Source organism: Sporothrix schenckii (assembly GCF_000961545.1).
Source record: "Sporothrix schenckii 1099-18 chromosome Unknown Cont44, whole genome shotgun sequence".
NCBI lineage: Eukaryota > Fungi > Ascomycota > Sordariomycetes > Ophiostomatales > Ophiostomataceae > Sporothrix > Sporothrix schenckii.
Window position 1 is genome coordinate 3962883 of NW_015971145.1, and position 27864 is coordinate 3990746.

At 55.2% G+C, this 27864-nt stretch overlaps 8 protein-coding genes and 1 non-coding gene across 9 annotated transcripts; 8 read left to right on the forward strand and 1 right to left on the reverse strand.

The window, feature by feature from the left end:
• Window positions 1–22: 22 nt before the first annotated feature.
• On the forward strand, window positions 23–408 carry SPSK_10036 (uncharacterized protein; the record flags this gene model as incomplete). Its single annotated transcript, XM_016736598.1, has 2 exons — window positions 23–187; window positions 265–408. The coding sequence occupies 2 exons, from the start codon at window positions 23–25 to the stop codon at window positions 406–408; spliced, it is 309 nt and encodes a 102-aa protein (XP_016588023.1).
• A 727-nt stretch (window positions 409–1135) lies between these two features.
• SPSK_09542 (kinase domain containing protein) lies at window positions 1136–2155 on the forward strand (the record flags this gene model as incomplete). The annotated part of the gene is made up of 2 exons (XM_016736114.1): window positions 1136–1411; window positions 1484–2155. The coding sequence occupies 2 exons, from the start codon at window positions 1136–1138 to the stop codon at window positions 2153–2155; spliced, it is 948 nt and encodes a 315-aa protein (XP_016588024.1).
• A 4277-nt stretch (window positions 2156–6432) lies between these two features.
• SPSK_08583 (uncharacterized protein) lies at window positions 6433–8960 on the forward strand (the record flags this gene model as incomplete). Its single annotated transcript, XM_016735176.1, has 2 exons — window positions 6433–6757; window positions 6835–8960. 2 exons carry the CDS (start codon window positions 6433–6435, stop codon window positions 8958–8960), a joined length of 2451 nt encoding a protein of 816 aa, XP_016588025.1.
• Window positions 8961–15033: 6073 nt separating this feature from the next.
• Window positions 15034–17691, forward strand: SPSK_08543 (uncharacterized protein; the record flags this gene model as incomplete). The annotated part of the gene is made up of 3 exons (XM_016735136.1): window positions 15034–15376; window positions 15445–15635; window positions 15706–17691. The coding sequence occupies 3 exons, from the start codon at window positions 15034–15036 to the stop codon at window positions 17689–17691; spliced, it is 2520 nt and encodes an 839-aa protein (XP_016588026.1).
• A 578-nt stretch (window positions 17692–18269) lies between these two features.
• SPSK_08853 (3-methylcrotonyl-CoA carboxylase beta subunit) lies at window positions 18270–20185 on the reverse strand (the record flags this gene model as incomplete). The annotated part of the gene is made up of 2 exons (XM_016735439.1): window positions 18270–18392; window positions 18461–20185. 2 exons carry the CDS (start codon window positions 20183–20185, stop codon window positions 18270–18272), a joined length of 1848 nt encoding a protein of 615 aa, XP_016588027.1.
• Window positions 20186–20953: 768 nt separating this feature from the next.
• Window positions 20954–22375, forward strand: SPSK_09209 (isovaleryl-CoA dehydrogenase; the record flags this gene model as incomplete). The annotated part of the gene is made up of 2 exons (XM_016735786.1): window positions 20954–22209; window positions 22288–22375. The coding sequence occupies 2 exons, from the start codon at window positions 20954–20956 to the stop codon at window positions 22373–22375; spliced, it is 1344 nt and encodes a 447-aa protein (XP_016588028.1).
• A 1564-nt stretch (window positions 22376–23939) lies between these two features.
• On the forward strand, window positions 23940–24986 carry SPSK_09519 (alcohol dehydrogenase; the record flags this gene model as incomplete). Its single annotated transcript, XM_016736091.1, has 1 exon — window positions 23940–24986. One exon carries the CDS (start codon window positions 23940–23942, stop codon window positions 24984–24986), a length of 1047 nt encoding a protein of 348 aa, XP_016588029.1.
• A 297-nt stretch (window positions 24987–25283) lies between these two features.
• SPSK_11255 lies at window positions 25284–25355 on the forward strand. Its single transcript has one exon. It is a non-coding gene; the product is annotated as a tRNA-Arg (tRNA).
• Window positions 25356–26442: 1087 nt separating this feature from the next.
• SPSK_09232 (uncharacterized protein) lies at window positions 26443–27835 on the forward strand (the record flags this gene model as incomplete). The annotated part of the gene is made up of 4 exons (XM_016735808.1): window positions 26443–26752; window positions 26852–26918; window positions 26987–27394; window positions 27538–27835. The coding sequence occupies 4 exons, from the start codon at window positions 26443–26445 to the stop codon at window positions 27833–27835; spliced, it is 1083 nt and encodes a 360-aa protein (XP_016588030.1).
• Window positions 27836–27864: the final 29 nt, after the last annotated feature.

Sequence of the window (27864 nt, forward strand, 5' to 3'; positions counted from 1 at the left end):
CGACGACGAGCATCTCATGCAGATGGTGGTTCAGCTCGGGCCGCTACGCACGGCCGACTGGACGCGCTGGACGCGGTACTCACGCTACTTTCGTGCCGACAAAGATGGTCAACGGACTCTGTTTAATATGAGAGTCGGCGAAAGGGAGGACGAGAGCGATGACGAGAGCGGCGACGTGGGCGACGACGTAATTATGCGCCCCGAGGACATGCATCCCTGGGCACTGCAGACCATGCAAGAGAACTTGTCCGCCTGGCACCACAGGACATGACGAACGCCCAAGCACATCAGGTCCAACAGGTGATCCGCCGGATGCTGCAGTACGATCCCAAGGAACGGCCGACGGCGCAAGAGCTTCTCCAGGACCCGTGGTTCCAGGATGAGGATGGGGACAGACGAGCGACGTAAAGGTCGACTGACTCATGTATGGCACAATGTGCAAAGCAGATGCGTCGTTAACAGATGTGTCGTTTTTATTTTTATTTTTATTTTATTTTATTAATAATGTTTCCTACGTTAACACTATATAAACACTCTCAAACCCCTCTTCTTTCACGTACGGCCACAGATATATGGAAATACGGGATCCCGTCCGCTCTCCCCTAGTCAAACATATAATCGGTGGATTAGTAGTTGGGTCGGTGACGACCAGCGAATACCCGCTGCTGTACGTTTATTTTTACTTTTTGGTCGTTTGTCGACTCTACTTAAATGTCGAACAGGTAGGCTCCTTGGAGAATATGTCAGCGGGCCGAAGAATGCGCTATAATTCAGATGAATCACGATATATTATCCATGTCGAATGCTTCAATATCAAACCGGTATGATGAATGCAACATCTCGCCAACGTTAAGGCGACGCCCTAAAACCGCATTCAGGGGCGGCCCGTTCTTACAGTCCAGTGCCGAAAAGATGTTGGACAGTAATGCATCGTGCAAGCAATAGGAGCTGGTTTCCAGCTTCTCAGCGCCTATCTCGTCCGTCAAAACGGAGGAAAGCATACCGCGATCTGGTCAACGCGTATGCATTTTCATACTACAATTTTATTATACAGTTAGAAATGTTTCGCCAATTCTGTCCGACATTGCACAATGTACAAACGCAAAATCGACGTCAAGATTTACAGTTGCAGCCCATGGTTTGCTTATGTCACCTGAACCTCGCCCAGCCACTTACCGCATTTTGCCCTACATCAGATCAAACTCATGTTTCGCACTTCTACGGCGACCTCCACGACTATTTGGCACCTTCACGACACGCCATTCATGTTTCCGCTCGTATGGAACAAACAATGATTCCCGAACACGGCTTAGTCTCGCCAAAAGGTGGCGATGCTCAGAATGCCGACTGTGCAGGCGCTACAAGCGAAGGCAAGGTGCAGAAACCGACAGAATTGTCCACGTCACGCCGGGTTCGTCATCACACTATACTTCACGGAACAATACCTATTCTTGCGCTAACACTACTGGTACTCCATCTCCAGAAATCGATCGGCCACGGTGGATTCGGCTCTGTCACAGTGATGCCCTGTGGTACACGCGTTGTCAAGAGAGCTCGCGAGGGGGGATCGCCGCATAATCACAAGTTCAGCATGCGGACGATTCTACGCGAGACTTCGGTGTACTTGTACTTGCCGCCGCATGAACGTCTCTTGCCACTTTACGGCAGCACGGCCACGCCGGACTCGGTGTCCATCATGCTCGGTTATTGCAAGAAAGGTAACCTGCACGACTACCTCGAAAAGAACCCCGATACGAAGCTGATGTGGTGCGTGCTTTGGTGCGTGGACGCCACCCAAGGCCTTGCCCACCTCCACCGCCACGGCGTCCTCCACTGTGACCTGCGCCCGGACAATCTACTGATCGGCGACGACGACCGCCTGCGCATCATCGACTTTGGCGGCAGCTCCATTGACGGCGAGACCAACCTGGCCGCCGAGGCCGAGGTCTACTTCTTGCCACGGCCCGCACCCTGGCCGTGCACCCCGGACACCGACCGCTTTGCTCTGGGCAGCACCTTCTACCACATCCTGACGGGCCATCGGCCGCACCAGGACCGCGCGCCTCAGGACGACATCACGGCCTCGTTTGAGCGCGGCGAGTATCCGGCCGACACCGACGACTTGCTGATTCGCGACATCATCTACAAGTGCTGAAAGTGCGAGTACAAGCACACTGTGGACGTGTTTTACGAGCTGGTTCCCTTTATGGACCGGTTTCGTGACAAGGCGATAAGAGACGCTGCAAAAAAGGAGGCTGAAGAACGGGCATCAGAGGAAAACGAGGGGAAGGTACAAGCGGCAAAAGACGAAAACAGCGCCAACACTGGTGATAATGGTGTTGAGGAGACAAAGGAAGGTTCAAAGGCAAACGGACAAACGGATGGCGGAAAGGATGACACAATTGAATGAGGGCGTCACGTTGCTGTAAGTTCCTTCGCATGTTAATCAAACAGAAGACGAAACACGACAATAGGTCTGACTTTCCATATATAGTCATCAAGCCCGCCAGAGTTACGACTGCGCTTTGCGTGTCTGGAGTGAAGACCAGTGCGTGGCCGTCGGCGTATGCAGAAGATATGGATGGCAAGAAGCGGTAGTGTGACGATTCGGTCAGGGAGTGAGAGCAACCTTTATAGACAATGAAGTGAAAATATAGTGGCAGTCTTTTTGTCTGCGCCATCACCTCGCTTGATATGCAAGGCCACTTCAGTCTTTATACTCCTCCAGGAGCGGGATAGGCAGCAACGCAGTCGTATACACCACTAGGCACATCTGTGCGCTCGCTCGGCAGTGTAGCCGCGGCTGGTGTAGACGAAATCCAGGGTTCACATTAGGCTGCATTGTATCGCGTGGCATGCACGCAAGATCTTTCATTACCTTGGTCGTCTTGGCGCTTTAAAGTTTCCGGGACGATGGCGGGACGCGGCCCGTAGCAAGGGTTAACGACATGATGGAGCCGATCGTTCCAGTTACCAGGCTGGCGGAGTGTTGTTATAGACTGGACGGACATTCATTTCCATGTCTTGCAAAATATAAGGCTGCAATGATCGTTGTAGACAAGGACTCGCTATGTGAGTCATCCCGGGAGAGGAGTCGCATCGTCATTGGACGGACCGGAGGATGATGAGATAATCGTTTTATTTTTTTGTGGAATGGTGTGAGAAGTCTAAACCGACGGTCGCGGCTCTGCTTTTTTTAGACTTAAAATGTTTAGGCACAGTTGTGCTGAAGAGATCCGGGAGATCCAGGAGATCGAGGAATTCAGAAATACCAAAAAAAAAAAAAAAAAAAATAGGTTGGACATTTGCGATGTGAATGTTGACGAGCCAGTTGCCAAGAAGCGATGCATCTTGCACATTCACTTTCTACACTTGCTTCAAATATCTCCATTTGACAGATGCTGGTGCCAAGGCGCTTTATGGGACTGCCCATCCCTTCCCCATCGCGCCTTCCGCTTTTTTCATTTCTTCAGTCATTTGTATCCCCCTCGCGCGGGCCATCGGCACGTTCCTAACGCATGCCGCTGTTGCCGATGCTTTCTTGGCAGGAGAGACAAGAGAGAGCTGGGGCCTTGGCAATTTTTTACAGATGCAAATTGCCATCTGGGCCCATTTGGTCGGCGCAATCGTCGGGACCCTCGCCAATGTTCAACGACACTTCGTTTACACGTCGTTGGTCATTTCTTCAATGGCGCTTTCCTGGGGCAGCAATGGATGCTCCTTCCCAAAAGGATCCAGTTCCAAGTCGAAGTAGCAAGAGGAAGGAGCGATCCGGGCGTGTCGAAGGAAGTGAGACACGCTTTTGCCCAGTGTGTTCCCCAACAGAGGCGTCAGGACCGGCATGAGTGGCCGTTAGGGTGATGGAGGAGTAAACTAGACTAGACTGAATTAGGAATGTAACCGGCTTTTACATGGACGAAAGCCAATCCAATGGGCTTGAAGAACGACGGCGAAGACGTCAAAAGGGGCGAAAAGGGGGAGAGGGCAACAAAGGCGACAGACGCCGCAAAGATAACGAACGCTAATCTGGGCGGGGACGTGAGGATATGAGTCCATTTCGCGGAACTGGACGGCGAGGATATATTTCATCCTGGTCTTGAATTACCGGCAAATTCAACGACAAGCAGCGTGCTGTGTTGTCGTTTCGTTTCACGGAATATTTCATCGCAAGTTAAGCTTTCCTTGGCTATTCTTGGCTCCTCGGCTGGACGCCACCTCACATTGGAGTTTCTTGGCGCTGCACTCCATGTTCTCGAATGCAACATCTCAAGTCGAACGTCGAACGTCGAACGTCGAACGTCCAATGTCGAGCATCGCCATCAAACTTTGTGACCATTTCTCTCCGGATTGCATCGCATGGCAGAGGAAAGAATGAAGGAGTCTTCCTTCAGATCAGCCTCTCACACTCTTGGGCCCCGGACAAGATTCGGCCTATCGACGCGATTGGTTCGTTGTCGCTCTGTCTCGTGCCACTTCTCCACTGGTCGGACAGCGAGGTTCGAAAAAGAGAACGAGATCCACCTCTTTCCGCTCGTATTCGTCCATTTTAGGCAGGTCAGAGAGGGAGTCGGTTGTAAAACGAAAACGAAATCGCCGTCTCCCAGACATTGACGCGTGCGAGTACTTTTGTGTGTAAGTTAATTGACAAAACAAAACAGATACGCCGAAACTATGCGGAATGTTTCCGTCGCGCATCGAACCTAAGGAATGTTAAAATCATCTGTCGGATTGTATGATGTTCGAACAGTTTTTGCAATGCGCAGTAGTACTTGGGACGTCATATATTTTAGACAGCGTCACATTCTACCGCAACCCTCTGGGTTCAGCGATACGTCTTCATTTAATTGGACCAAGATACAACGGCAACATGCCCCCGTCCATCATATTGGCTTTTCTGACCTCTTTACTACTCATGTTCTCGTTTCTCGTCTACAACAAATGTTGTACAGAATGGCGTGTGTTTTTCACGCTTTGTCTTTTCGGACAGCCCCTTCAGCTCGGTAAAGATTGGCGCACTTGCCAATGCATATCAGATCGTCCATCTCTTTTGGTGTTGTAGTACTTGGACGATAAAGCACCAATAATAAACAAATTGCGATGTTCTGTTAGGGTGCTGATAGGAGTCAGCTGCTCCGCATTTCCCGTCTGATCTCACGCCATGCATTCGCGTTATTATGTTGCACTCCCCCATACTGTAAGCGACTATCTGAGATGAATCATTGGATAGTACAGATATAGTCGTTTGATGGCAGAGATTGGAGGCTGGACGCTGGAGTTTGGATATAGTCCCTCGTTTAGGAAGGTGCTTAGATCCTTGATTGCCTCCGTCTGTCCAGTTTGGCCGTCTCCTTAAAGAAATCCTGTATACCTTGCTGACTCCTTGCGTCTATTTAGACTACACTGTTTTTTTTTCTTTTCTTTTCTTTTTTTTATAAAAACAAAGCGACTAACAGCTGTACCCATCGAGTATCTAGTCAAGACCCATCCATGGTCTCCGCTCTGTAAACCTGTATACCGTCTCCAACTACATCGACGACGGCCGACCTTGTTTAAGAAGGTGGCCTGGCACCAGCAGCTGCCGGCCTGTGCCGTGTCCCGTGTCGGCGCCCTCTTTTTGTGTTTCCCTGGAGGTTTGCGTTTCATACCTTTTTGGACTGTTACTCCAGTAATCTCGCATTCCAGCTCCGCTTTACCATATGGTTGATATCGCTCCTCGCCACCTGGTAGGAGTCCACATCACCCACATAGCGCCCGCCTTGTGCCCCATGCTATTCCACGGATATCCTTTGCTTTTCCCGAGTCTTTTCGTAGAGCGCTTGTCCAGTGCTTGTTCTATGTACTCCGCACTCGTGTGCTTGCTGGTGAGACCCAGACGGGCCTGCCTCTTGTTTAGGAAGGTGCACGTCGTGCTTGTGTCGTGTGTTCGTCCTAACGATAATAGGCATGCGATACGGCGATAGGATTTTGAGTGTGTAAGAGGGTATGCTATGGCCGTATGTCATTACGCCCTTTGCGGTGCATGTTTGCGTGTTTTCAGTTCTGAATGCATGCCCGCTTGATGCCCTCTTCTGCTTGTCTCCATTATCCCCATTTGACCTTGATAAGAGTGTCGCCACAACTCTACAGGATGTCGGGCGTAGCGTTCCGACTCGCGACTGTAATTTGCGGGGTTTTGTTTGTTCAGTACATGCAGTTGTTTGACCGAGACCCAGAGTGAAGCTCATAGGTCTACACGCGAACTCGAGGGGCGACAGGCATCGCAAGGGTCACTCACAAAGGAGGCACGGGCGATATGGGTGACACGGGACGACGCTTTTAACCCCATAGGCCCCCGTCCCCTTTCCACTTCTTTTGCTTTTGTGTTTCCTTTCCCTTCCTCTTTTCTTTTCCCCCCTCTTCTCTTTTCCATGTTCATCATCTCTCTTGCCCATCATGGCCACAAAACGCACAGCATTTTCGACAGTGGGCGATATTGAGAGCGCCAGCGGCGGTGCCGACGACCATGGCATCACCGTCGACGAGAAGCACCCGGCCAGCGCCGATGTCAAGTCGGAGAAGGCCGGCCATGACTTTGCACTGTCAACGGGCGCCGATCTGCCGTCTTACGAGGCGGATGCTCGCAAGCGGCTGGGCGAGACGTTGTCGGACGATGTTGGCACCGGCGTCGTGGCGACGGCCGAGGATCTCGTCACGCGCGTCATTGACCTCGAGGACGACCCGACCCAGAACCCCTGGACCTTTCGCGTGTTTTTCCTAGGTACGACCATCCGGGGCGGAACCGGGGACGGATTGTCGTAACTGTGAGCGCCCAGCTAACTTAACCTACTCTGCCAGGCATCGGTCTCTCCACATTCGGCGCCGTGCTGCAGGAGATCTTCTACTTCAAGCCGCAGACCATTTACGTGTCGGTCATTTTCCTGACGGTGCTGGCCTACATCCTGGGCGAGGCCATGTCCTACGCCATCCCGCGCAAGGGCGCCATTGGCCGCTTCCTCAACCCGTTCCCCTTCCACATGAAGGAGCACGCGTCCATTACGCTCATGGCCTCGGCCGCGTCGCAGTCCGCGCTCGCCACCGAGGCCCTGGCCGCCCAGGAGCTGTTCTACGGCGGCTACCCCAACAAGGCCGCAGGCATCTTCATCGTCATCACGTCGCAGCTCATCGGCTTCGGCCTGGCCGGCCTGCTGCGCGAGGTGCTCGTCTACCCGACGCACATGCTGTGGCCCATGAACCTGCCCATCACGTCGCTGCTCGAGTCGCTGCATGGCGACAAGACCATTGCCAAGCAGCGCCTCAAGCTCTTCTACATCATCTTCTTTTTCTTCTTGGTCTGGGAGATCTTCCCCGAGTACATCTTCACCGTGCTCGAGGGCGTCTCCATTTTCTGCCTGGCCAAGCAGGACAGCCTTGTCTTCACCAACTTGTTTGGCGGCGCCAGCGGCAACGAGGGCATGGGCCTCCTGGCGCTGAGCTTCGACTGGAACTACATTGCGCCCTTTGGCAGCCCGCTCTGGCTGCCGCTGCAGACGCTCGTCAACGAATACATTGGATACATGGGCTGCATCGTCTTCTTCATGGGCCTGTACTACAGCAACACCTACCGCTCGCAGGACTTCCCCTTCCTCGCGCAGGCCTTGTTCAACAGCTCGTCCAACGGCACCGTCTACCAGGTGTACGACCAGACGACGATTCTCAACGACAAGTTTGAGATTGACCCCGCGCTGGTCGCCCAGCAGGGCACGCCGTGGCTCACGGGCTCGTACCTGGGCTACCTCATCACCTCCAACATGGGCTTTACCGCCACGTTTGTGCACATGCTGCTCTGGAACTTTGACGACATCAAGTCCGGCTGGTCCTGGGCCAAGCCGGCCAACCTCAAGAAGCTGCTGCGCGCCGACACCTGGAAGTTCTGGGTGCCCAAGGAGACCCCCGAGGAGCGCTTCGACCGCAAGGCCAACGACCCCAAGCTCGACCCCCACTACAAGCTGATGCTCTCCAATTTGTACCAGGAGGTGCCGCTGTGGTGGTGGGGCGCCGTGCTCGTCATCTGCTGGGCCGTCGGTCTCGGCTGTCTGTACGCGCTCAAGTCGACGCTGCCCTGGTGGGGCTTCCTGGTCAGCACCATCATGCTGACCGTCTTCCTGCTCTTCTTCGGCGCCCAGTACGGCATCACGGGCTTCCAGTACAACATCCAGCCCATCTGCCAGACACTGGCCGGCTACATGTTCCCCGGCCGGCCCCTCGCCAACATGTACTTTACTTGCTTCACCTACAACTCCATGCAGCAGGCGCAGCTGCTCGCCCGCGACCTCAAGCTCGCCCAATACGTCCACCTGCCGCCGCGCCACACCTTCACCATCCAGGTCATCGGCTGCGTCGTCGGCGCCATCCTCAACTGGGTCATGATGCTGACAATTGTCCAGAACCAGGCCCCCATCCTGACGGGCATCGTCGGCTCCAACATCTGGTCCGGCCAGAACGTCCAGCAGTTCAACACGCTCGCCATCTCCTGGAGCATGGCCTCCGACATGTATTCCATCGGCGCCAAGTACGAGTGGGTGACCATTGCCTACCTGCTCGGCTTCCTGGCGCCCTTCCCGCTCTGGATCGCCAACAAGATCTATCCCCACAAGGCCTTCCGCTACCTCAACACGTCCATCATTCTCTGGCAGATGGGCTACCTGTTTGTCGGCATCAACGCCGCCATCACCATGTTCTTTGGCCTCGGCTTCATTGCCCAGTGGTACCTGCGGCGCAAGTACCCGTCCTTCTTTGTCAAGTACAACTACATCACCTCGGCCGCCCTCGACGGCGGCACCCAAGTCATGGTCTTCATCCTGACCTTTGCCGTCTTTGGCGGCAGCGGCACCACCCGGCCCTTCCCCATCTGGGCCGGCAACCCGGACAGCTCGCTGCACAACCTCGACTACTGCATGGTCAACACGGCCGAGACCGTCTAGGCGGGGTGTCCACTACGATCGGCATGTCGAGACTGCTGTTGCAAGGGACCTCCGGTAGGTGTTCCAGGGTGAGAGATGCGTGTGTCTGACAAAGATACGGAGTGAGATGATAAGGGGGAGAGAGTCTTTTAGATGGAGACGTTACTTGTAGTAATTCACACTTATGGAATATTATTAAATAATACTTTAAATTGCATCGCGTTGTAAACGAATGAGTTCATATGCAATTGTATTCAAAGCTAAACGGTGTTTCCGGCTCATGCAGACGAAAATGGGATCGGTAGCCACATTCTTCAACGGCCACGGGTGCGAGCATAAAAGGCCACGCCAAGTCTTTTGTACGACATAGCGCTGCGCCTTCGTTTCCCTTTTGTAATGAGACGTCCGTATCTGCACCTCATATTGCTTGCAGTGACTTGGTGCCACAATGGCCGTCGACCACGAGATGCCTTGCGTTTGAGAAGCCAGGTCATCCGTTCTCGAAATAGATCAGAAGTAAATACGACGTAATCTCTAGACGTTGGGGCTGATGGGTGGATGTGGATTTGGCGTTGTTGCCGTTTCTTGATCACTAAGCAGACCAACGGCGGGTACAACCGCCCCAAAGGAGAGCTCCTGTTGTGGAAAGAACGCCGCAGAGGGCAGGTGCAAGTGGCAGACCATACGCACGACTCCATTACGACGTATTCCGTAATTATTATGTAGTCTCTCCGTACACCGTACTCCGTACGCCCCGTCTCAAAACTCCGAAGAAAGAAGCGAGTGGGCTGTTTGCAATACGACGAGTAACTAAACTTGGACAAACCCAAGAATACCGAGCTCCATGGAGCGCTTGTCTCAACTGCTTCATGCCCGTGATGAGTTAAAAACGTGCTGCCGTCCAGCATGTGCAAAGGAGTTTCGTTGCAACTATCTCTTGCAACAATCTTCCTCGTCGAGGGAAAAACGAACCCCCACTGTCATCCCACGCGCAGCGTCGCGATGGCCCCCCAAGAAAGCGACCAGGGTCTCCACACACCCTTTTCTTTGCTGGAGCCGAGCACTCGCGACGATGCGCCCCCAAACCAAACGAACCGTTGGGAAAGGTCGAAAGGTCGTTGAAAAGGTGGCAGGCGAGCGACCGCGAAAAGGGCGCAGAACTGTGTTGTCGGCCTTTATTATGGGCAAGGCTGGAAAGAGAAGGTCGTTCAGGGAAGACACCAGTGCAACGTCAGCTTGGAAAGCTCCTTCCCTTCCTTCAGTCCTCCATTTCATTCCTTTCCTTCCTTTTCTGACGCAACATGTGACACGGGACATCCCGCACTAACGACTCTTTCTCAGACCCTTTTTGCTGTGTCCCATGCTTCCTCAGCATATATCCTTCTTTGTCAACTGTGCGTCTAGCGGAAACCACACTCCGTTTCCGACATCTCCTCTATGCACCCCATCGATGGTGTTATGTTTGTCCGCAATGTCGCATTTCTCTTATTTTCCGTTTGCCATTTCTATTTATTTTCTATTTTCTATTTTCTATTTTCTATTTTCTATTTTCTATTCCTATAAACCGCGCCAAACGCTGTCGTTGGTCCTTTTCTCCAAGTTTCCCCACGCCTGTGTGCTTTGTTGTCATATCTCACGAGCTGGTCACATCTGCTCGTCTCATATGTTCTGCCTCTATCTACGCTTTGTACGTAAAGAAATGAGCGAACAATTACGCTGTGTATATTCCAACTCGTGGCTTCGAAACAGTTCGTAGTACCGGACCAGGCGCAGTACTGTATACGTACTCCGTAATAGTGGCCCGACAGCTCCCAGGTCAGGTGCAGCTCGACAATCTTGGCCCACTCCGTACTTTTACCCCAGGTCTGACTTCATTTGGACCCTTACATTTCCTGTCCCATGCAGGGCTTTTTGTTCTCATCGTCCCGCTTTCGTCCCGAGGTCATTCCCTCCTTTCTTCGTTTCCCCTGGTTTTGCTGCCGCCCGGCCCCATTGTGGCAAGTCAAGTGACTTGTTTTCGATGCCGAGCCTGCCTCTGATGCCACCTCTGATGTCTGCCACGTACTTCTCAAGTGTCAAGTGTCCATCTCCTGTTCCTACTCCTATTATTTATCCCGTCAATAAAATAAATTTTCCGTCTGATGTACCCTCCCCCCACCATTTCCCTTGCACGAGCACACCGCCTCGAGTGCCTGAGAGCTCAAGCGGAAGAACTATGGGGACTACTCCTGCACAGCGGTACTGAAACCCCCTGCAGGATAGGACATCACGGGCTTCGTAAAATCGTTTTTCTCCATAAAAAGGAACGGTCGTTTCCTTGTTGGCTGTCCCAGCAGCCCAGTTGGCTGGCTTGGGACGGCTCGACGGGGGCTAGCTGGAAGGTGGCAAGATGGAGTATTGACAGCGTCAGAGCGAGACAGGGCAGCAATAGGCCAGGCCCACTTTGATCTCGCGCCCCTTCTCCTTGTCCCCTGATTCAGATTTGACTCTGCCTCGCAGCTCCAAGGTCAAGCTTTCCTGGCGCACAGCAGCTGCACCTCTTCCAAGTAAAGCCCTTTCTGTCCAGGGTCCCTCCCAGAACTGCCATACATGTAATCACGTCGTCACTGGGTCATCTTTTGTTACCAGCACCTTTCCAACCGTGCAGTCACCAAAAGCTCGCCGGCAGGCATTTCTCGACTGTTATTACGCCATGGGACCACAAATAATAAAGCCGACTTTTTTGTCTCAAAACCAAAACTGGTCTCACAAGCTCCATAACTTGCTTTTCATGTCAGAAACTTGGGCCTTGCCGTCATACATTATTTACTATTTGCATTTCGTTGCTGTAGGTGGGACATGACATTGGATAAAACAAAATCGGACAACGGACAACGAATGACGCAGAACGAGGAACGCTCCCTCGAAACCGATTGGCCGCTTCAGCCCGTCGGTTCTTGGACTTAGCGTACCTAACACCGGTCGCGCCGCCTGCTGTGTTCCCCTGGGATTGTAACGGCCCCTAAGCATCAGTTAATGAGGCCTGGCCTGGCCAAGTCACAGCACTAGTCTCCAGTAGTGCCAGGGCGCCGCCTGTCCAGATCCCTAAACTTCCAACTAGCTGCGCCCACGTTTTTATGTTCTGGCGGTGCTTCGTCTTTCCTCTTTGGGACCTGGGGCCAGCTCGTCACCTGGGAGGTCAGGGAAAGGAACGAGGGATCGTGCTTTCCTTACTCTATTGAGTGTGACGTACTCCGTATTACTACTCCCTTAGGCCCATCCTTTTCAGTCCATGTTTTCGTCCTCCCTGTGTTATTTTATTTTTATCTTACATTGGCATCTGAGACAGGAGCCTGATAACTAGAATGGAGCCGGCCTTATTTTTTTGGGGATCAATATTGTGATTTTGGTACGGTAAGATATATGGATAAACTTGAGCTGCGCTTCCCCTGAATCTCTCGGTGACGGCGCCTTCCTTTGCTCTTCTATCGTCCTTCCTCTTTTGTCTCTTTCTCTCTTTTGTCTCTTTGCTTTTGCGATTCGCGACTGCCTTCTTTTTCTCCTTGCCCATCCGCTCTTTCCCTCTTTGTCCGGCGAAGATCACGAGGCACCTGGCTCTTTCGCTAATCCACATCGCGCCTTCTCCCTTCTCACCCTTCCACGGCTGCCCCCTTTTCCCATCTTCCTCTTCTCCGTCCATCTTCTTCCTGCTCTCTCCTTTTTTCTTAATTTCAAACTACTTTCTCCTCCTCCGTTACCTTCAACTACTTTCGCTTCGTCGCCATCGACGTGTTGACCGTGTGCACTCCAACGCTTAATGTTGCCGATCACGAACACCGCACCTGTCCCACATCTCTACAACATGCGCCTTCGTTGGTTCTCCCTTGTTTGAGTAGGATATGCGCCACTACACGCAAACGTCCACCTGACTCATCTCCGCCTCCACATCCCGGCATCGACATCGTTTGCCCTTCTTGTGCGATACGAGTTGCGCTAGAATACCTCATGTCTTTTGTTTTTCCGGTGCATCATCCTTAATCTTCCTCTCACGACAACGGCCCGCGACGACAACGTCTGACCGGTCTGAATCGTCACCACGAGGCCCAGGCTTTCAATCCAAGTCCGATTCCAACTGCATCCCATTTCCTTCACTGTCCTTTGTTTATTCCAACGCGGATCTCGACAAACGCCACAACTGAGTCCGCACCACTCGTTTGCCTGTTTGCCCGATAGTTACATATTTATATCTCTTTCTGGCCACTTGGCCCCTTTTGGCAGCCTTTCACGAAGCTATTCTACAGTGCCCGGAGTCGACGAAACCCCAGAAACGTCAACAAGTTCTCAAGACACTTCTTTCTCACCGCCGCCAGCCACCGCAAGCCGCCGGCACGACTAGCCAGCATCCTTCTGACGATCTTGTTAGCTCAAGGGTGCCCGGATACACAGCTCTGAGCTTACTTGCCAGCTCGCTTTCACAACTCCACAGCCAAGCGGCCAAGTCCTAATATCAACATTTACAATCTCAGAGCGCGAATAGATCGACCTTCCCCGCCAAGATCAACAAAAGCCGCCTCGCCGGTCTCTCCGCCTCCGCGCAATTGTGAGTGAAGCACTTTGATCTCTTCTTTTTTCCGTCTTTGTATGAGTGTTCTTCATATGTTCTCAATATGAACCACACTTTGCCACCTCAAATCCCCGCCTGTGTCACGCACGCCTAGCGCATCCTGTAACCTCTCCCATGCACCTGGCACCACCTGATGCTTCTAGTTCTTATTACTGCATCCAAAACTGTTGGCTGGCTGCACCTCATCGCCACCAGTCCAAGTCCAGGCCCATATTCAAGCAACGTCTTCTCTCTGTCTCTTTCTCTTAAAGGAATCGAAGTCCACACGATCGCTGTGCAAAGAAAATAAAGGCCCAGTCACAAGACGTTTGTCCTTTATTTCTCTGGTGCCACCCCCTTTTCCTCTACTTCCGTTCCCTGGTCTCGTCTCCCCACATACGATGCCCGTGCTCGTGCGATGCGACGAGGCTCACCTCGCAGTATACCGTACAACCAGGCACTTTCGTTAGTCTTGAAACTTCTGCGGGCAACATGCATGACCTCTCCGGCATATCTTTCTCCCTGCTGCTCACCTTACTTCCTCTTTTTTCGCCGTTCTTTGCACCTCAGTTATGCCCCTCCTCTGCCCTAAATACTATGATGCCTCTTTCTCCATACACTCTTAACTACCTTGACTTCCCCATAATATATTTCGTCTTTCCCCGGTTTCTGATTTGTGGGGACCCTTCATCTTCCAAAATGGAGAACCCTTCTTTCCCATGACAGGAAACCGTACCGCCTATTTGTTTCCTTCGCTCTCGCGGCCCTTTGTGTTTTCGAAAATTGACTCGTTTCTATTTTATTCTGATCATCAGCTTGCAAATGATTCTTTAACCCGTCTCGCCTTTAGAAACTAACAAACGGAAACCAGCGGCACGATAACTTTCCACCATTCAACGTCCCTTGTCGAGGGACCTGTTAGTCCACCAAACCCCAAACACCGTACTTCCACATTCACTCTAATTTCGTTTGCAAATTCTGTCGAGTCAAAGTACTGAGCACGGAGATTTATTGACGGGTCGCTGCCGCCATTATTCACACCGCTCCCATCTTAGTCGTTTGTCGTCAAACGAACAGCCCCTCCTTCTCTTTATTTTTATTTAGTTTATTTATTTTTTGAGAGGGGGGGCCAAGAAAAGGGGCTGTCACCTTCGCCCTCGCTTCATCCCGACCGTCTTCTTTCGCATCGACCTTTCCACAGCCCGTCCAAGTCGCCTGGCGACCTCCGTGCAAATCTTCACTCCGCACCCCTCGCTCCTGGCCCTTGCTACGGCTGTCACTTTGCCACATCATTTCTACATTTCTGATTATGAGCTCATAAGCTTTTTGTGAAGCATCAAGGTCCCATTTCTGCAACTATTGTATGTGTTCCGCTTAAACCAGCGCAAAGTTGACGAATCACCCAAACAACACACACGTCGCAAGTCCTGGATATGTTTCTTGTCAACAGTCTGTCTTTGTGAGCTGTTGGGTTGAAAGAGGAAACAAGAGTTGCTTGTTCTCTCTTCCAAAATGGCGACATCCGTCATACCAGGCAGCGACCGTGGGAGTTTAAAAGCGACGAAAGCCGATCGTTTGTGCGAGAGCGAGAAACCGACCAGCAGCAGCAACGACATCCCTGTTCAAGTGGCCGGCCTGGTGAAACAAGCGACGGCGGCAGCGTCCAAGACCGATCCTCCGACACACGTTCCACTGGATGCAGCCGCCTTGGCCCTTCACAATGCTGAACAGGATTCCATCGAGGCGGCTCTCCCCATTCTCCCGAGAGGCTTTGTCGAGAACACGGCCGAAATCTACGCCGAGGTGGCTAGCTTTGAGGTCATCCCTCCAGAGAAGCTGCGAGAGTACTGGCGCGGTGCGTACCCTCGCCCCGCCGCCTTAAAATGTCTGGCTGCATAGGACAGCTAACAAGACGGTCTCTAGTGTACACAATCACGCATCGCAAGTTGTACGATCCAACCGCCAACCGCTTGGAAAACTTCTGGTGGCATGTTTGGGGCAGCAAGCGCCGTGGTCTTAGTGGCAAGATCGTTGCAAAGCTGTACGAAAACATCTCGACGGGCCCGACATTTGTCCCTTTGCGGACACCTGCCAGTCGATACGACGGACCAACGGTAATGCCCCGCGACTTAGACTATTTTGTTTCGCTTTGAGTCTCTCACTGACTGTCCCTCTCTTTCAAAGATCAGTTTCATGCTCCCACCTCCGTCTATAACGGCAACGACGGCAACGGGGACATCGAATCCTCCGGGATCAAGTAAACAGAGTGCGAGTGACGATCAAAGGCCAAGCCAGGATGCACCTGTGTCAGGAGCGTCCTCGCACGCCGCGGCTGTGGCACCCAAACGAGTCAACAATGCAGACTCTACTACCGAGGGCGAGCGAGCAGATACCGGCACGCTTGATCACAAGCAAGCTCAGCAGGATGCACATGTCAAGCTGCTCTCATCTTCCTCGACAAGGCCAGCCCCGGCGCAATCGATTCTCCGGAAACCTCGGCCGTCGTTGTCGGGTCCCCGCCCAACGCCACGGTTCGCCCTGCCGTCTGGTGAACCTTCCGAGGCAGAAGAGGACGAACAAAACGTTCAATTGGGAGGCAGCAGTGAGGCCAACGAAGATGCAGTCACGAGTGCAAGTAGTATTGGCAGTGGCAATGGAAGCACCGACACGAACCACTCAGACCATCGCGAGAGCAAGCCAATAAAACATTCGAGCAGTAGCAGCAACAATAGCAACAGCAAAACAGCATCCAGCAAGCGCGAAGCAGTCACCAAGTCTGGTAAAGGCAAAGCGGCTAAGAAGAAGTTTGTCGTCAACTCATCCGCCTCCAAACGACGAACTGTGGTATCCAAAAGATCCGGTTCACACGGCTCACAGTCGTCTGGTGCCTCCGAAGGCCCAGGGTCCCGCGAGCCCCCGTCGTATTTCCCTCCGCGCCATTCCGGCGAGTCGCTTGTTGGCGTCGAAGAGGAAGAATTGGAGGACGCCATTCTTCCTCCTGCATTGTCTTCACCACAAAGCCCGAACCCGATGCCATCCAAGTCACGGGTCTTAAAGCAACAACGGCGGTCACCGAAATTAGCCGCCATGACAGAAAAGGCGGCCGGGAAGCAACCCGCCGGGCATCAGCCTCTTGCAGATCCGGAACGGACATCCTCGCCAGCGTCCGAATCGACTGCAGTTTCTTCGGTATCGGGATCAGTAGCGGGTTCCGTCACAGGAACCACTACTGCACCTGCACCAACACTAGCAACTGCCTCACGAAAGCGGTCCTCGTTTGCCCAGTATGTGACGGGCGCATCGGGAGGACCTGGGAGCCTGGCATCCTCGGGCGGTTCATCAGGTGGACTCGAGGTGCCCGTTGCTTTTCGCAATAGGCAGTCGACACAGCGGCCAAAGATTCCCGGCGGCCCCGAGGCAATACCTCGTCCAGGCGGCGGATTGATACGGCAATCCACAATGCCATACGAGCCCGGGCAGAGCCACAGACAACAACTGAGCCGTATTAGTCTGACTACGACAATGCCGTCTAGCAGAGGCACCGCACATGCTTTACCACCTACCTCGGCCTACGTGGGCCCTGGCTCAGCAGCAGCACCCGGTCTATTGGCGGCAGCCCCGGCGGCCCCCATGATGGGTCGGTCCATGTCGCAAGATAGCTATGGAACACGGCCACGACTAATCCCCGGCTACCAGTCCCCCATTCTGGGGCCCATGCGGTCGTCCACGGTGACGGCAGCCTCCATGGTCGCGGCAAAAGGTGTATTTATGGACGCTGAAGGCCCTGACACATTTGAGTTGTACGCAAAGACGGGGCTGGAAGAGCCGCCCGAAGAGCCCGACGACGACGACAAGGAAGACAGCAGCGAACTGCCGGCGTACATGTCGGAAACGGGAAGCTTTAGTTCGAGCTTCCAGGCCCCGTCGAGCTTCCAGAATGCCGCCTCTTCCAGTTTCCAAGACACACAGCCCGCACTGCCCCGACCGCTCTTCACGCCGACGCGGCCAGCACAGACCCCGCGCATCCCGTTTGCGCGCACCCGCAGCCAGCTCAACGTCATATTGGACCGCGAGAAGGAACGCCTGGGCGAGGGCAGCTATGCGTCTTGGCGAGAGTCCCGCACACGCGACCAGCACGAGCCCGGCGACCGAGAGCACCGCAACTCTTGAGCGGCACTTGAGCACGGTTCTTTGTATTTTCTATTCGGTTTCTAATTACTTTGTTTATTTTTATTATTTTTTCAAGATTTGTTTTATCTTAGCGACCTCATTTGATTCCACCGAGCAGCATCGATTTCCTCCAGCATTTGAACAACAATAAAGAAACATCATTTCGACATGTATGGCGTTCAGGTCTTCGCTACCGTTCTGAAAGGGGGCTCAGGGATACGGGGCTTTTTCTATTACCTAAGGGTGCGTTCATCGGCGATAAGGTTGAGCAGCATGTCTTTTTGTACTTCTGTCACTTCGATGTTGTATTTCGTTTTGTAGCATAAGCAGTGTCTGGTTCTTTTAGTACGATACACATTCGTATACTTGTCGATGACAAACCTAATGTTCGAAATAAATCATTCATTGCACAGTTTTTGTTTTGGTATTACTTCCACCAAACATGACGAGAAACCAAGTAAATCAGTTCAAAGTGTACAACCGGCCACATCTACGCTCTAAGCAATCAAACAAACAAAAAAGAGAAGAACACAGTTCAATGATAAAATCTCTCCGAGGGACTTTTCTCTCCTCCCCATTTACATCCTAAAGACACCAAACTTGGTCGCATTCGGTTCGACCTCGTTGCGCCCGCCCATAGCGGCCCGCAGGCCGAGGCCAAGGTACCGGCGAGTGTGTTGCGGCGGGATAATGCCGTCATCCTGGACAGTTAGCAGTTGGACATGAAAGGAAGGGGGGTAATGTGGAGGGAAACATGTGTTCGACCTACCCAAAGTCGTGCACTCGAGTAGACGGCGTCGCTCTCGCGCTCAATGCGGTTGCGCAGCTCGGGATCCGCCCGGCCGACCGTCTCCATGACCGTGGCCAGTTGTTCGCTGCCCATGACGGCAATGCGCGCATTGGGCCACATCCAGAGGAAGCGCGGGCTGTAGGCGCGGCCACACATGCCGTAGTTGCCGGCGCCGTAGCTGCCGCCGACGACGACGGTCAGCTTGGGCACGTCGGCACAGGCGACGGCGTTGACGAGCTTGGCGCCGTGCTTGGCAATGCCCTCGCGCTCGGCCTCTTTGCCCACCATGAAGCCCGAAATGTTTTGCAAGAACACCAGCGGGATGCCGCGCTGGGAGCACAGCTCAATAAAGTGGGCGCCCTTGACGGCGGCCGTCGACAGCAGGACACCGTTGTTGGCCACGATGCCGACACGCTGGCCGTAGATGCGGGCAAAGCCCGTGACGAGCGTGGTGCCGTAGTCCTTTTTGAACTCGGCAAAGGCAGAGCCATCGACGATGCGCGAAATGACCTCATGGGCCGAGATGGGCCGGCGCAGGTTGGTGGAGGCAATGCCGAGCAGCTCCTCGGGATCCGAAACGGGCTCGGCAAACGTGGCGGCAGCGCCGGCGGCGGTGGTCTTCTCCAGGCTCGGCGTCTGCTGCGGGTAGTTGAGGTTGGCGACGCTGCGACGCGCCAGGGCAATGGCGTGGGCATCGTCGACCGCCAGGTAGTCGGTGACTCCCGACACAGACGAGTGCATCAGACCACCGCCGAGCTCCTCGGGCGTCACCTCCTCGCCGGTGGCGGCCTTGACGAGCGGGGGGCCGGCCAGGAAAATATGACCCTGGTTCTGGACGATAATGCTCTCGTCGGACATGGCCGGCACGTAGGCACCACCGGCCGTGCAGGGCCCCATGACGACGGCCAGCTGCGGGATGCCCTGGGCCGACATGCGCGCCTGGTTGTAAAAGATGCGACCAAAGTGGTCGCGGTCGGGGAACACGTCGGCCTGGTGCGGCAGGTTGGCGCCGCCCGAGTCCACGAGATACAAGCAGGGCAGCCGGTTCTGGGCAGCAATCTCTTGGGCGCGCAGGTGCTTCTTGATGGTGATGGGGTAGTAGGTGCCGCCCTTGACGGTGCTGTCGTTGGCCACGATCATGCAGGTGACGCCTTCCACGACACCGATGCCCGTGATGATGCCACCCGAGGGCAGCGCCAGGGGCTTGCCGCCGTCCTCTTCGTAGAGGTTCTCGCCAGCGAGCGTGGACAGCTCCATAAAGCTGGTGCCCGGGTCGACGAGGGCAGCCACGCGGTCGCGCGGCAGCATCTTGCCACGGCCCACGTGCTTGGCACGCGCCTTTTCGGAGCCGCCACGCTGGGCCGCGCGCGTCAGGCGGTCGAGACGCTCCATGGCCTCCTTCATGAGGCCCAGGTTCTCCTGGTAGATGTCCGATGTGGTGTCGACGGTTGAAGGAATGCGGGAGAGCGTGGCGTCGGAGGGGCCAGCCGCGGCAAAGGCAGCAATGCCGCGTGACGATGGCACGACGGGCGCATTGGTTGTCCGGGCCAATGATCTCTGCACGGGTCTGACGGGGCTGAGTTGTGTGCTCAAAGCTCGTGCCGCTGTCGCCGCCGGCGCTGTCGTGGCCGTCGTCCGCCGGCAGGTGTTGCACAGCTGCGGTGTGAGCCGGAGCGCGCCGCGCGCGTTCCTGGAGAACGTCATGGTGGGCGGGGTGTGTGCTGAGATGTGGTGTCGGTGGGAAGGGATGGCAAAGAACAGTAAAAAGGGAGAAAGGAGGTAAATAGGAGATCGAAGGCAGCTATCGTGAGAAACACCGAATTTTGAGACTTAAAAATAATTCCGTTCCTGGCAGGTGCAAGGCACTGCGAGCATCGAGGGGGAGTTGCCCTTTCCTAGTGCCGTTCAGTGCCGTAGGGTGCCGCCAATTACTTAACTGGACGGTTTGGGGAGGTGCGAGTGACGTCTTGCCCCAGAGCAATCTGGGGAGCAGCTGATGTAGTTTGCTACCAACAGCGCACTTTGCCGAAGAAAGCCGTCGTAAGCCGTTGGTTGTAGCGTGTCTTCTGAACTACCGCTTCCCGCTGCTAGCAGCCTGACAGCACCTTCCCTAACTATCCCCCACTTGTCCACTCGTACTTCCTAAAGCCGAGGTGTACACATGCCACACAAAACACATTGAGGGCAAGTACATTGACACTTTCAAATTTACAGGAGATTTCCATTCTTCGCCTGTTCTGGTACTTTTGGCATTTTGTGTCTCTTGGAAGTTTGTCATCTTTTTCGCATCTCTCGGTACAACTACTCTCTGCCTGCGTCGTCAATCGATCTTTGGCATCCTTTTCCACGTCGTTCTTGATTGAAGGCACGTATCGAATCGACTGTGCGAAATACTCATCAAAGAATCCATCCAACTACAGAAGCTTCTCCAATAGCAAAACAACAAACAATCACAACCACGACCACGACCAAATGGCCAGTCTGCAGTCTCTCCGGCCGTTGGCACGGACCGCCGCATCGTCTTGCCGTCGTGTCGCCCAGCGTCGCGGCACGGCACTGCCACTCCCGTTCGCCGCTCCCGCCGCGTCGGCCATTACCTTCCAACAGGCGCGCCTGGCGTCGTCCAAGCACCCCAAGGGCTTTGTCCCGCCGACGCCCGAGGATCTCGAAGAGCTGCGTGAGCGCGTCCAGGAGTTTGCGCGGCGCGAGGTCTCCGAGGAGGTCGCCGCGGCGGCCGACAAGAACAACGACTTCCCGGCAGCGCTGTGGCCCAAGCTGGGCGAGGCAGGCTTTCTGGGCATCACGGCCGACGAGGATGTGGGCGGCCTGGGCCTCGGCTACCAGGCACACTGCATCGTCATGGAGGAGCTGTCGCGGGCGAGCGGGTCGATTGCGCTGAGCTACGCGGCGCACTCGCAGCTGTGCGTGAACCAGCTGCAGCTGCATGGCACGCCCGAACAAAAGGCCGCGTACCTGCCGAAGCTGACGTCGGGCGCGTTTGTGGGCGCTCTGGCCATGTCGGAGAGCGGCGCCGGCAGCGACGTGGTCAGCATGCGGACGACGGCCAAGGAGGCGACGGACGACCAGGGCCGCCCGGGCTACGTGCTCAACGGCAGCAAGATGTGGATCACCAACGGGCCGTACGCGGACGTCGTGGTGGTGTACGCCAAGACGAAGCCGGACGCCGGGTCCAAGGGCATCACGGCGTATTTGGTCGAGACGGCCACGTCGCCCGGCTTCTCGTGCGCGCGCAAGCTGGACAAGATGGGCATGCGCGGCAGCCCGACGGGCGAGCTCATGTTTGACAATGTGTTTGTGCCGGCCGACCGCGTGCTGGGCGCGCTGCACGGCGGCGCGCGCGTGCTCATGAGCGGCCTGGACCTCGAGCGGCTGGTGCTGAGCGCCGGCCCGCTGGGCCTGATGCAGGCGGCGCTCGACGTGACGCTGCCGTACGTGCACCAGCGCAAGCAGTTTGGCGTGCCCGTGGCGCACTTCCAGCTCGTGCAGGGCAAGCTGGCCGACATGTACACCAAGATGCGGGCGTCGCAGACGTACACGTACGCAACGGCGCGGCAGGTAGACGAGACCGGCGTGATCCGGACGCAGGACTGTGCGGGCGCGATCCTGTACGCGGCGGAGCGGGCGACGGAGTGCGCACTGGACAGCATCCAGCTGCTCGGCGGCATGGGCTACATGGAGGAGATGCCTGCAAGCCGGATTCTGAGAGAGTAAGACACAGCCGCGCCCCTTTCGTTTTGTTCACTCTCACTTTGTCATGGTTCATGTCACGTACTAACACCCAACAGTGCAAAGCTATATGAGATTGGTGCCGGCACGAGTGAGGTGCGGCGGATGGTGATTGGCCGGGCATTCAACAAAGAGTATGCTCAATAAACAAAAATGGCATGACGAAGGAAATAGAGACAAGGCCACACGCTCCGCAGAGAATTCGCTCACATACGTCGTACACCATGTCGTAGACGATCCACAAACGATTGACATACAGGACCTGGAGCGTCCGCATTTCAAGAACGGAGGTACTACGGTGGAGTTGATACCATGTAGCCGGCCAAATGGGATATGGTTTGATGGGGAATTAACACAGGATCTGACCTGGAGCTGGGCTGGACGGCGTAGCTGCGGATTGTCAAAGCGAAGATGTTCCAGCAAATATCGCAAAGGCAACGCACGGCATGCCCACTTGCAGGCCTTGAGGAAACCACCGAAAGACGAAACGAATCAGGAAAATAAAGTAAAATAATAAAATAAAGAAACAAAAGTCGTAAGTGACACTACAAGCTCGATAAGTTGACAAACTGACGACGGGCCAGAAGGTGACGCGATGTTCCATGGTGAGCTCGAACGTTTAAGCACCAGATTGCGGGTCCGCCTGTGCGCCCGATTTGGTGCCCGCCTTCCGCTTTTGTGCTCTTCCGGTGCTTCTGTTGCGCGCCTGCCTCGTGTTGGCCCATGCGATCCGCCCTTTGGGGTAGTGCCTTCCGTGATTTTATCGACTTTGACCAGCGCATGAGGCTCTCGGTCTGTGGGGAAGGAGCCACTTGCAAACATCAGCGGAGAGCCGCTTGCGAGGAAGCCGCGAAAGGCCTTCAGGTGACTCGCGTGTTTGAGGAGAGGAGTACGTGCTTTGTCCAATTTCTCCGACGACAGCAGCAAGACGCGGATAAGACTATTTCCAGGCGAATGAATATGTGCTGCCTGGACGCCTCTGCATCTTGAGGCTTCCATGCGCGGTGCCAACACCATTGTGCAGCCGCAACAACGACGGAACCGCGCATAGTGAGTTGGCAGCGGTCGTTCCTTCCAATACTCATATCTTGGACCAGCGACCAAGAAGTGCATTGCAACAGTTCCGAAGTAGGCAACTACATCTCCATTTCTCACGGTTTTTAACGTCGGTCTCTAGTTCTTTCCGTCCTTTCTCGTTCGGTCTCTCCTCCTTCCATCTTCCAATATCTACATTGTCATATCATCCCTTTCCTCCCTTAAAGTGGAGATGCTCCTGTCTCTGTCCACCAACAAGGCTTCAAGACAATGGGCCCAGTCCAGCCTCACGACCGCCACCTCTAAGCCATCGTTCGGAGCTATCCTGTCGGGCCTGATCAACACACTATCAAGGCTGTTTGCGGAGGGGTAAAGATCCACCGTCCTTTGGACCGGTCGAGTGACTGTGGGGAGCAAAATGCAATTGGGATGGAGACACCATGGAGACACAATGGAGAAAAGCCGTCTTGCGCCCTAGATACGGACGTTGGTGGCAAGCTGTTACGTGATTTCTACTGTTTGCTTGTCTGTATAAAAACGGTAGCTTTCCCCAATCCATCAACGTGCCCGGCAGTCACCATCCCTGTCAAGCTATCAAGCTATCACGCTATCAAACCATCAAACTTCAATCCAACATTTACTCTACCTTCATCGCCAGCCAACCCCAAGAGCCACAATGAAGGGCCTCGTTTACAAGGGCAAGGGCACCGTCAGGCTCGAGGAGGTGCCGGAACCGCAGCTGGTCAACGCCGGCGATGCAATTATCAAGATGAGATGGTCAACCATCTGTGGCACCGACTTGCACATTCTGCACGGCAACGTTGCGTCCGTGCCCGTCGGCCAGATCCTTGGCCACGAGGGTGTTGGGATCGTCGCAGAGGCCGGCCCGTCGGTCAAGAAGTTCAAGAAGGGGGACCGTGTGCTGATCCCGGCCGTGACGTCGTGCGCGTCGTGCGACTACTGCCGCCGCGGCATGCACTCGCACTGCCACGCGGGCGGCTGGATCCTCGGCAACACCACGGGCGGCACCCAGGCCGAGTACGTGCGCATCCCCCACGCCGACTCGTCGCTGTACGCCCTGCCCGCGGGCGTCGACGAGTCCACGCTGGTCATGCTCAGCGACATCTTCCCGACGGGCTTTGAGTGTGGTGTGCAGAACGGCAAGGTGGCGCCGGGCAGCGTGGTCGCCATTGTCGGCGCCGGCCCCGTTGGTCTGGCCGCCCTCATCACGTCGCAGCTCTACTCACCCGCCCAGATCATCATGGTTGACTTTGACGACAACCGCCTCGCCGTGTCGCTGGGCCTCGGCGCCACCCACACCGTCAACAACGGCCGCGGCATGCAGGCGGCCGTCGACGAGATCATGGCGCTCACCGGCGGCGTGGGCTGCGACGCGGTCCTCGAGGCCGTCGGCGTGCCCGCCAGCTTCGAGCTGTGCCAGCGCATCCTGGCGCCGGGCGGCACGCTGGCCAACATTGGCGTGCACGGGTCGAGCGCGCCGCTGCTGCTCGACCAGCTGTGGGACCGCAACATTAGCATCACCACGCGCCTGGTCGACACGGTGACACTGCCGATGCTGCTCAAGCTCGTGGCCACCAAGCGCATCGACCCGTCCCTGCTGATTACGCATCGTTTCAAGTTTGCCGACATGGAGAAGGCGTACGAGACGTTCGGCGCGGCTGCCAAACACAAGGCGCTCAAGGTGCTGATCGAGTACGATTAGTTGGCAGAGGGACTTGGATGGGATAAGAAACGCGTCTGGCAGCGAGTGAGGATGACAACTGAACTGTTCTTTTATTTATGACTTACTTTCGTATGGAATATCGACATGAGTTGCTACTAAAACAGTTGTCGATGCTGTGGTCACAAAAACAAACCGAGTCATAAGAGAATGCGACTTACACGATGATGTGGGGCTTGCTCTGCGTTGGGTGGATACATCTTCGCACACCCTGGCCACCAGAAAACGCCCACTTCTTAGACTCTGCGCCGGGCAAGAATTAATTCATCGACCAATCCCGGCCCCTTGGCCTAATGGTAAGGCGTTGCTTTCCGGTGGCAAAGATTCTGGGTTCGAGTCCCAGGGGGGTCGATTTTTTGTCTTTGACGTTTTTGAGGGTGCAAGCGCTCTCGTTTCGTTTCTTCGACGTCTTCTCTTTTTTATGAACATGCCCCGTGGCGGCTCGAGACTGCCGTCATTGTGTTCCATTGCAGCGGACAGTTCCAGAAACAGAAGATCGACGGACGCAAAGCACAGTACCTTACCCATCAGTCAATAGCTTGCAGCCAATTAATCAACAGCTGGTTTGGTAAGACAGGCCAACATCTCGTTATGCATTATGTTTTATCTTTCATGGTCCATTTTCGTCGTTCATTTCTCTTTACTATCTCCTTATTTTGGATCCATGTAGACCATAGTTGGAGAATCCCAAGAAATGCCAGTATACCCGCGCTGCACCAGTCTGGAAATTCAATGGAAATAACAGCGCCAGCAAATAAACCACTCAAACAGAGAAAAGCCCAGACCGGCGTCTCCTCTGGGCTCCGCGTCTCGAGGGCGTTCTAGACCCGTTTCTTCAATGGTTTCCCAAAAACCCAAGCTGTCAGTTCAAGCGCACCACGCAGGATGAACTCCACCGCGCCCCGCAAAAGACCGTCTTCATGGCAATGGCACGCCAAGGGTGAGTGAGAGGGGAGCGTGACATGAGTGAGATGAGGAGACGGACGACACTGAGGCAATGTCCGTGTGATCCTCCTCAAAAGTCGACAGGCTGGAAAGGGAGAGCCTTGAAACCCGTGAAAAGAAGAGGAGAAGAGAATGCCGTAATGTTCCATCGTAGCTTCCTGTGTAGATGATTTAGACGTATTGCAGTTTCGGACGCACTTTCCACATTCATTCGCTGCGCGCTTTCCGTTTTTGTCCCAACATCGCAGCCGTCCAAACGTCCGTCTTGAGGAAAGAGCGCGAACGGGAGACGGCTGGGCGGTAACCCCTATTTGCGTTGCTGCGTCCCCCTCCGGAAGGTGCTAGGCCGAGCGCCATCGGAGGATCTTGTCAAAAAGGCGGGGAATTCAACATTTCCTCTCACTGTCGCCCATCGCATCGACGTCTCGTCGCCGTTTGCATTTGTTCTTTCTTTTGTCCATTGCGTTGTCATTCGCATTCGCTCATCGTCATCATGCCTGCCGTCGGCACTGCCTTGCGCAAGGCGGCGCTGTCTGCTGGCGTCCGCGCCGTCGCCAGCCGCTCCTTCATCGCCACTTCTTTGACATCCTCACCCTCTTTGGCCTCTCCCACGGCGCGCGGCTATGCAACAACGTCCCAAGCCGCCCCGACCCCCCCGGCGCCTGCACCCACCATGTCACAACCCGTCTTCTCGCTCGCCGGCAAGCTGGTTCTCCTGACCGGTGCCGCGCGCGGTCTTGGCCTCGTCATGGGCCAGGCCATTGTCGCCAGCGGTGCCGATCTCGCCATGGTCGATCTGAACAGTGCGCCTTTTGCCTCTTCCTATTTCCTGTTTTCTTTTTCTTTTTTTGTTTCTGTTTTCTGTTGAACCCCCTGCTTCGGTCCTCTCGCTGACAGACTAGAGGAGGAGACGGAGACACAAGCCAAGATCATGGTCGAGACGTTCAAGGCCAAGTACCCTGACCAACGGTTCGTTTTTTTTCTCGCCATCCTCGCCCGCTGGACCGCTGCTCGGTTCTGACTCACCGCCACCACAGGATCCCCCGTGTCACAGCCCACTACGCCAATGTCGCCGACGAGTCCTCCGTCGACGCCTGCATCCAAGAAGTCCTGGCCGCCCAGGCCGAGGCTGGCGCCGTCTCCCCCAACGACATCACCATCAACGGCCTCGTCACCTCGGCCGGCTTCGTCGAAAACGTGCCCGCCGTCGACTACGCGCCCGCCCGCCTCCGTGCCCTCTGGGCCGTCAACGTCGACGGCACCTACCTCTTTGCCACTGCTGTCGCCCGTCACCTCCAATCCCGTCAGGAACAGCAGCGTGCGTCGGCCGCATCGGCCGATGCCTCCGCCAGCGCCATCGCCGAGCTTGCCACCACCCCGCCGGCCAGCATGGTCTTGATCGGCAGCATGAGTGGTGCTATTGTCAATGTGCCTCAGCCGCAAGCGTACGTCCACGGTTGTTTTCGTTGGTTTTTCGTGTCGCTCGTTTTTCCTCTGTTTCCCCCCACGTTTCTCCTTATTTGTCGCCTCACTCCGTTCGTTGATCGCAGCGCTCGCGCTGTTCGCGCATTGCTAACGCCCCCGCCAGCCCCTACAACGCCTCCAAGGCTGCCGTCCGCCAGCTCGCTGCGTCCCTCGCCGTCGAATGGGCCCCCTCCGGCATCCGCGTCAACTGCCTCTCCCCCGGCTACATGCAGACCCCGCTGACCCAGGCCATCCTCGCCAAGCAGCCCGCCCTGCGCCAGCAGTGGACAAACGGCGTGCCCCAGGGCCGCCTGGGTGTGCCACAGGATCTGGCGGGCCCCGTTGTGTTCCTGCTGTCCGATGCCGCGCAGTACATAACGGGCGCTGATCTGCGCGTCGACGGCGGGTACACCATCATTTAATATAGGATGAGAAACGACAGCATCATTCA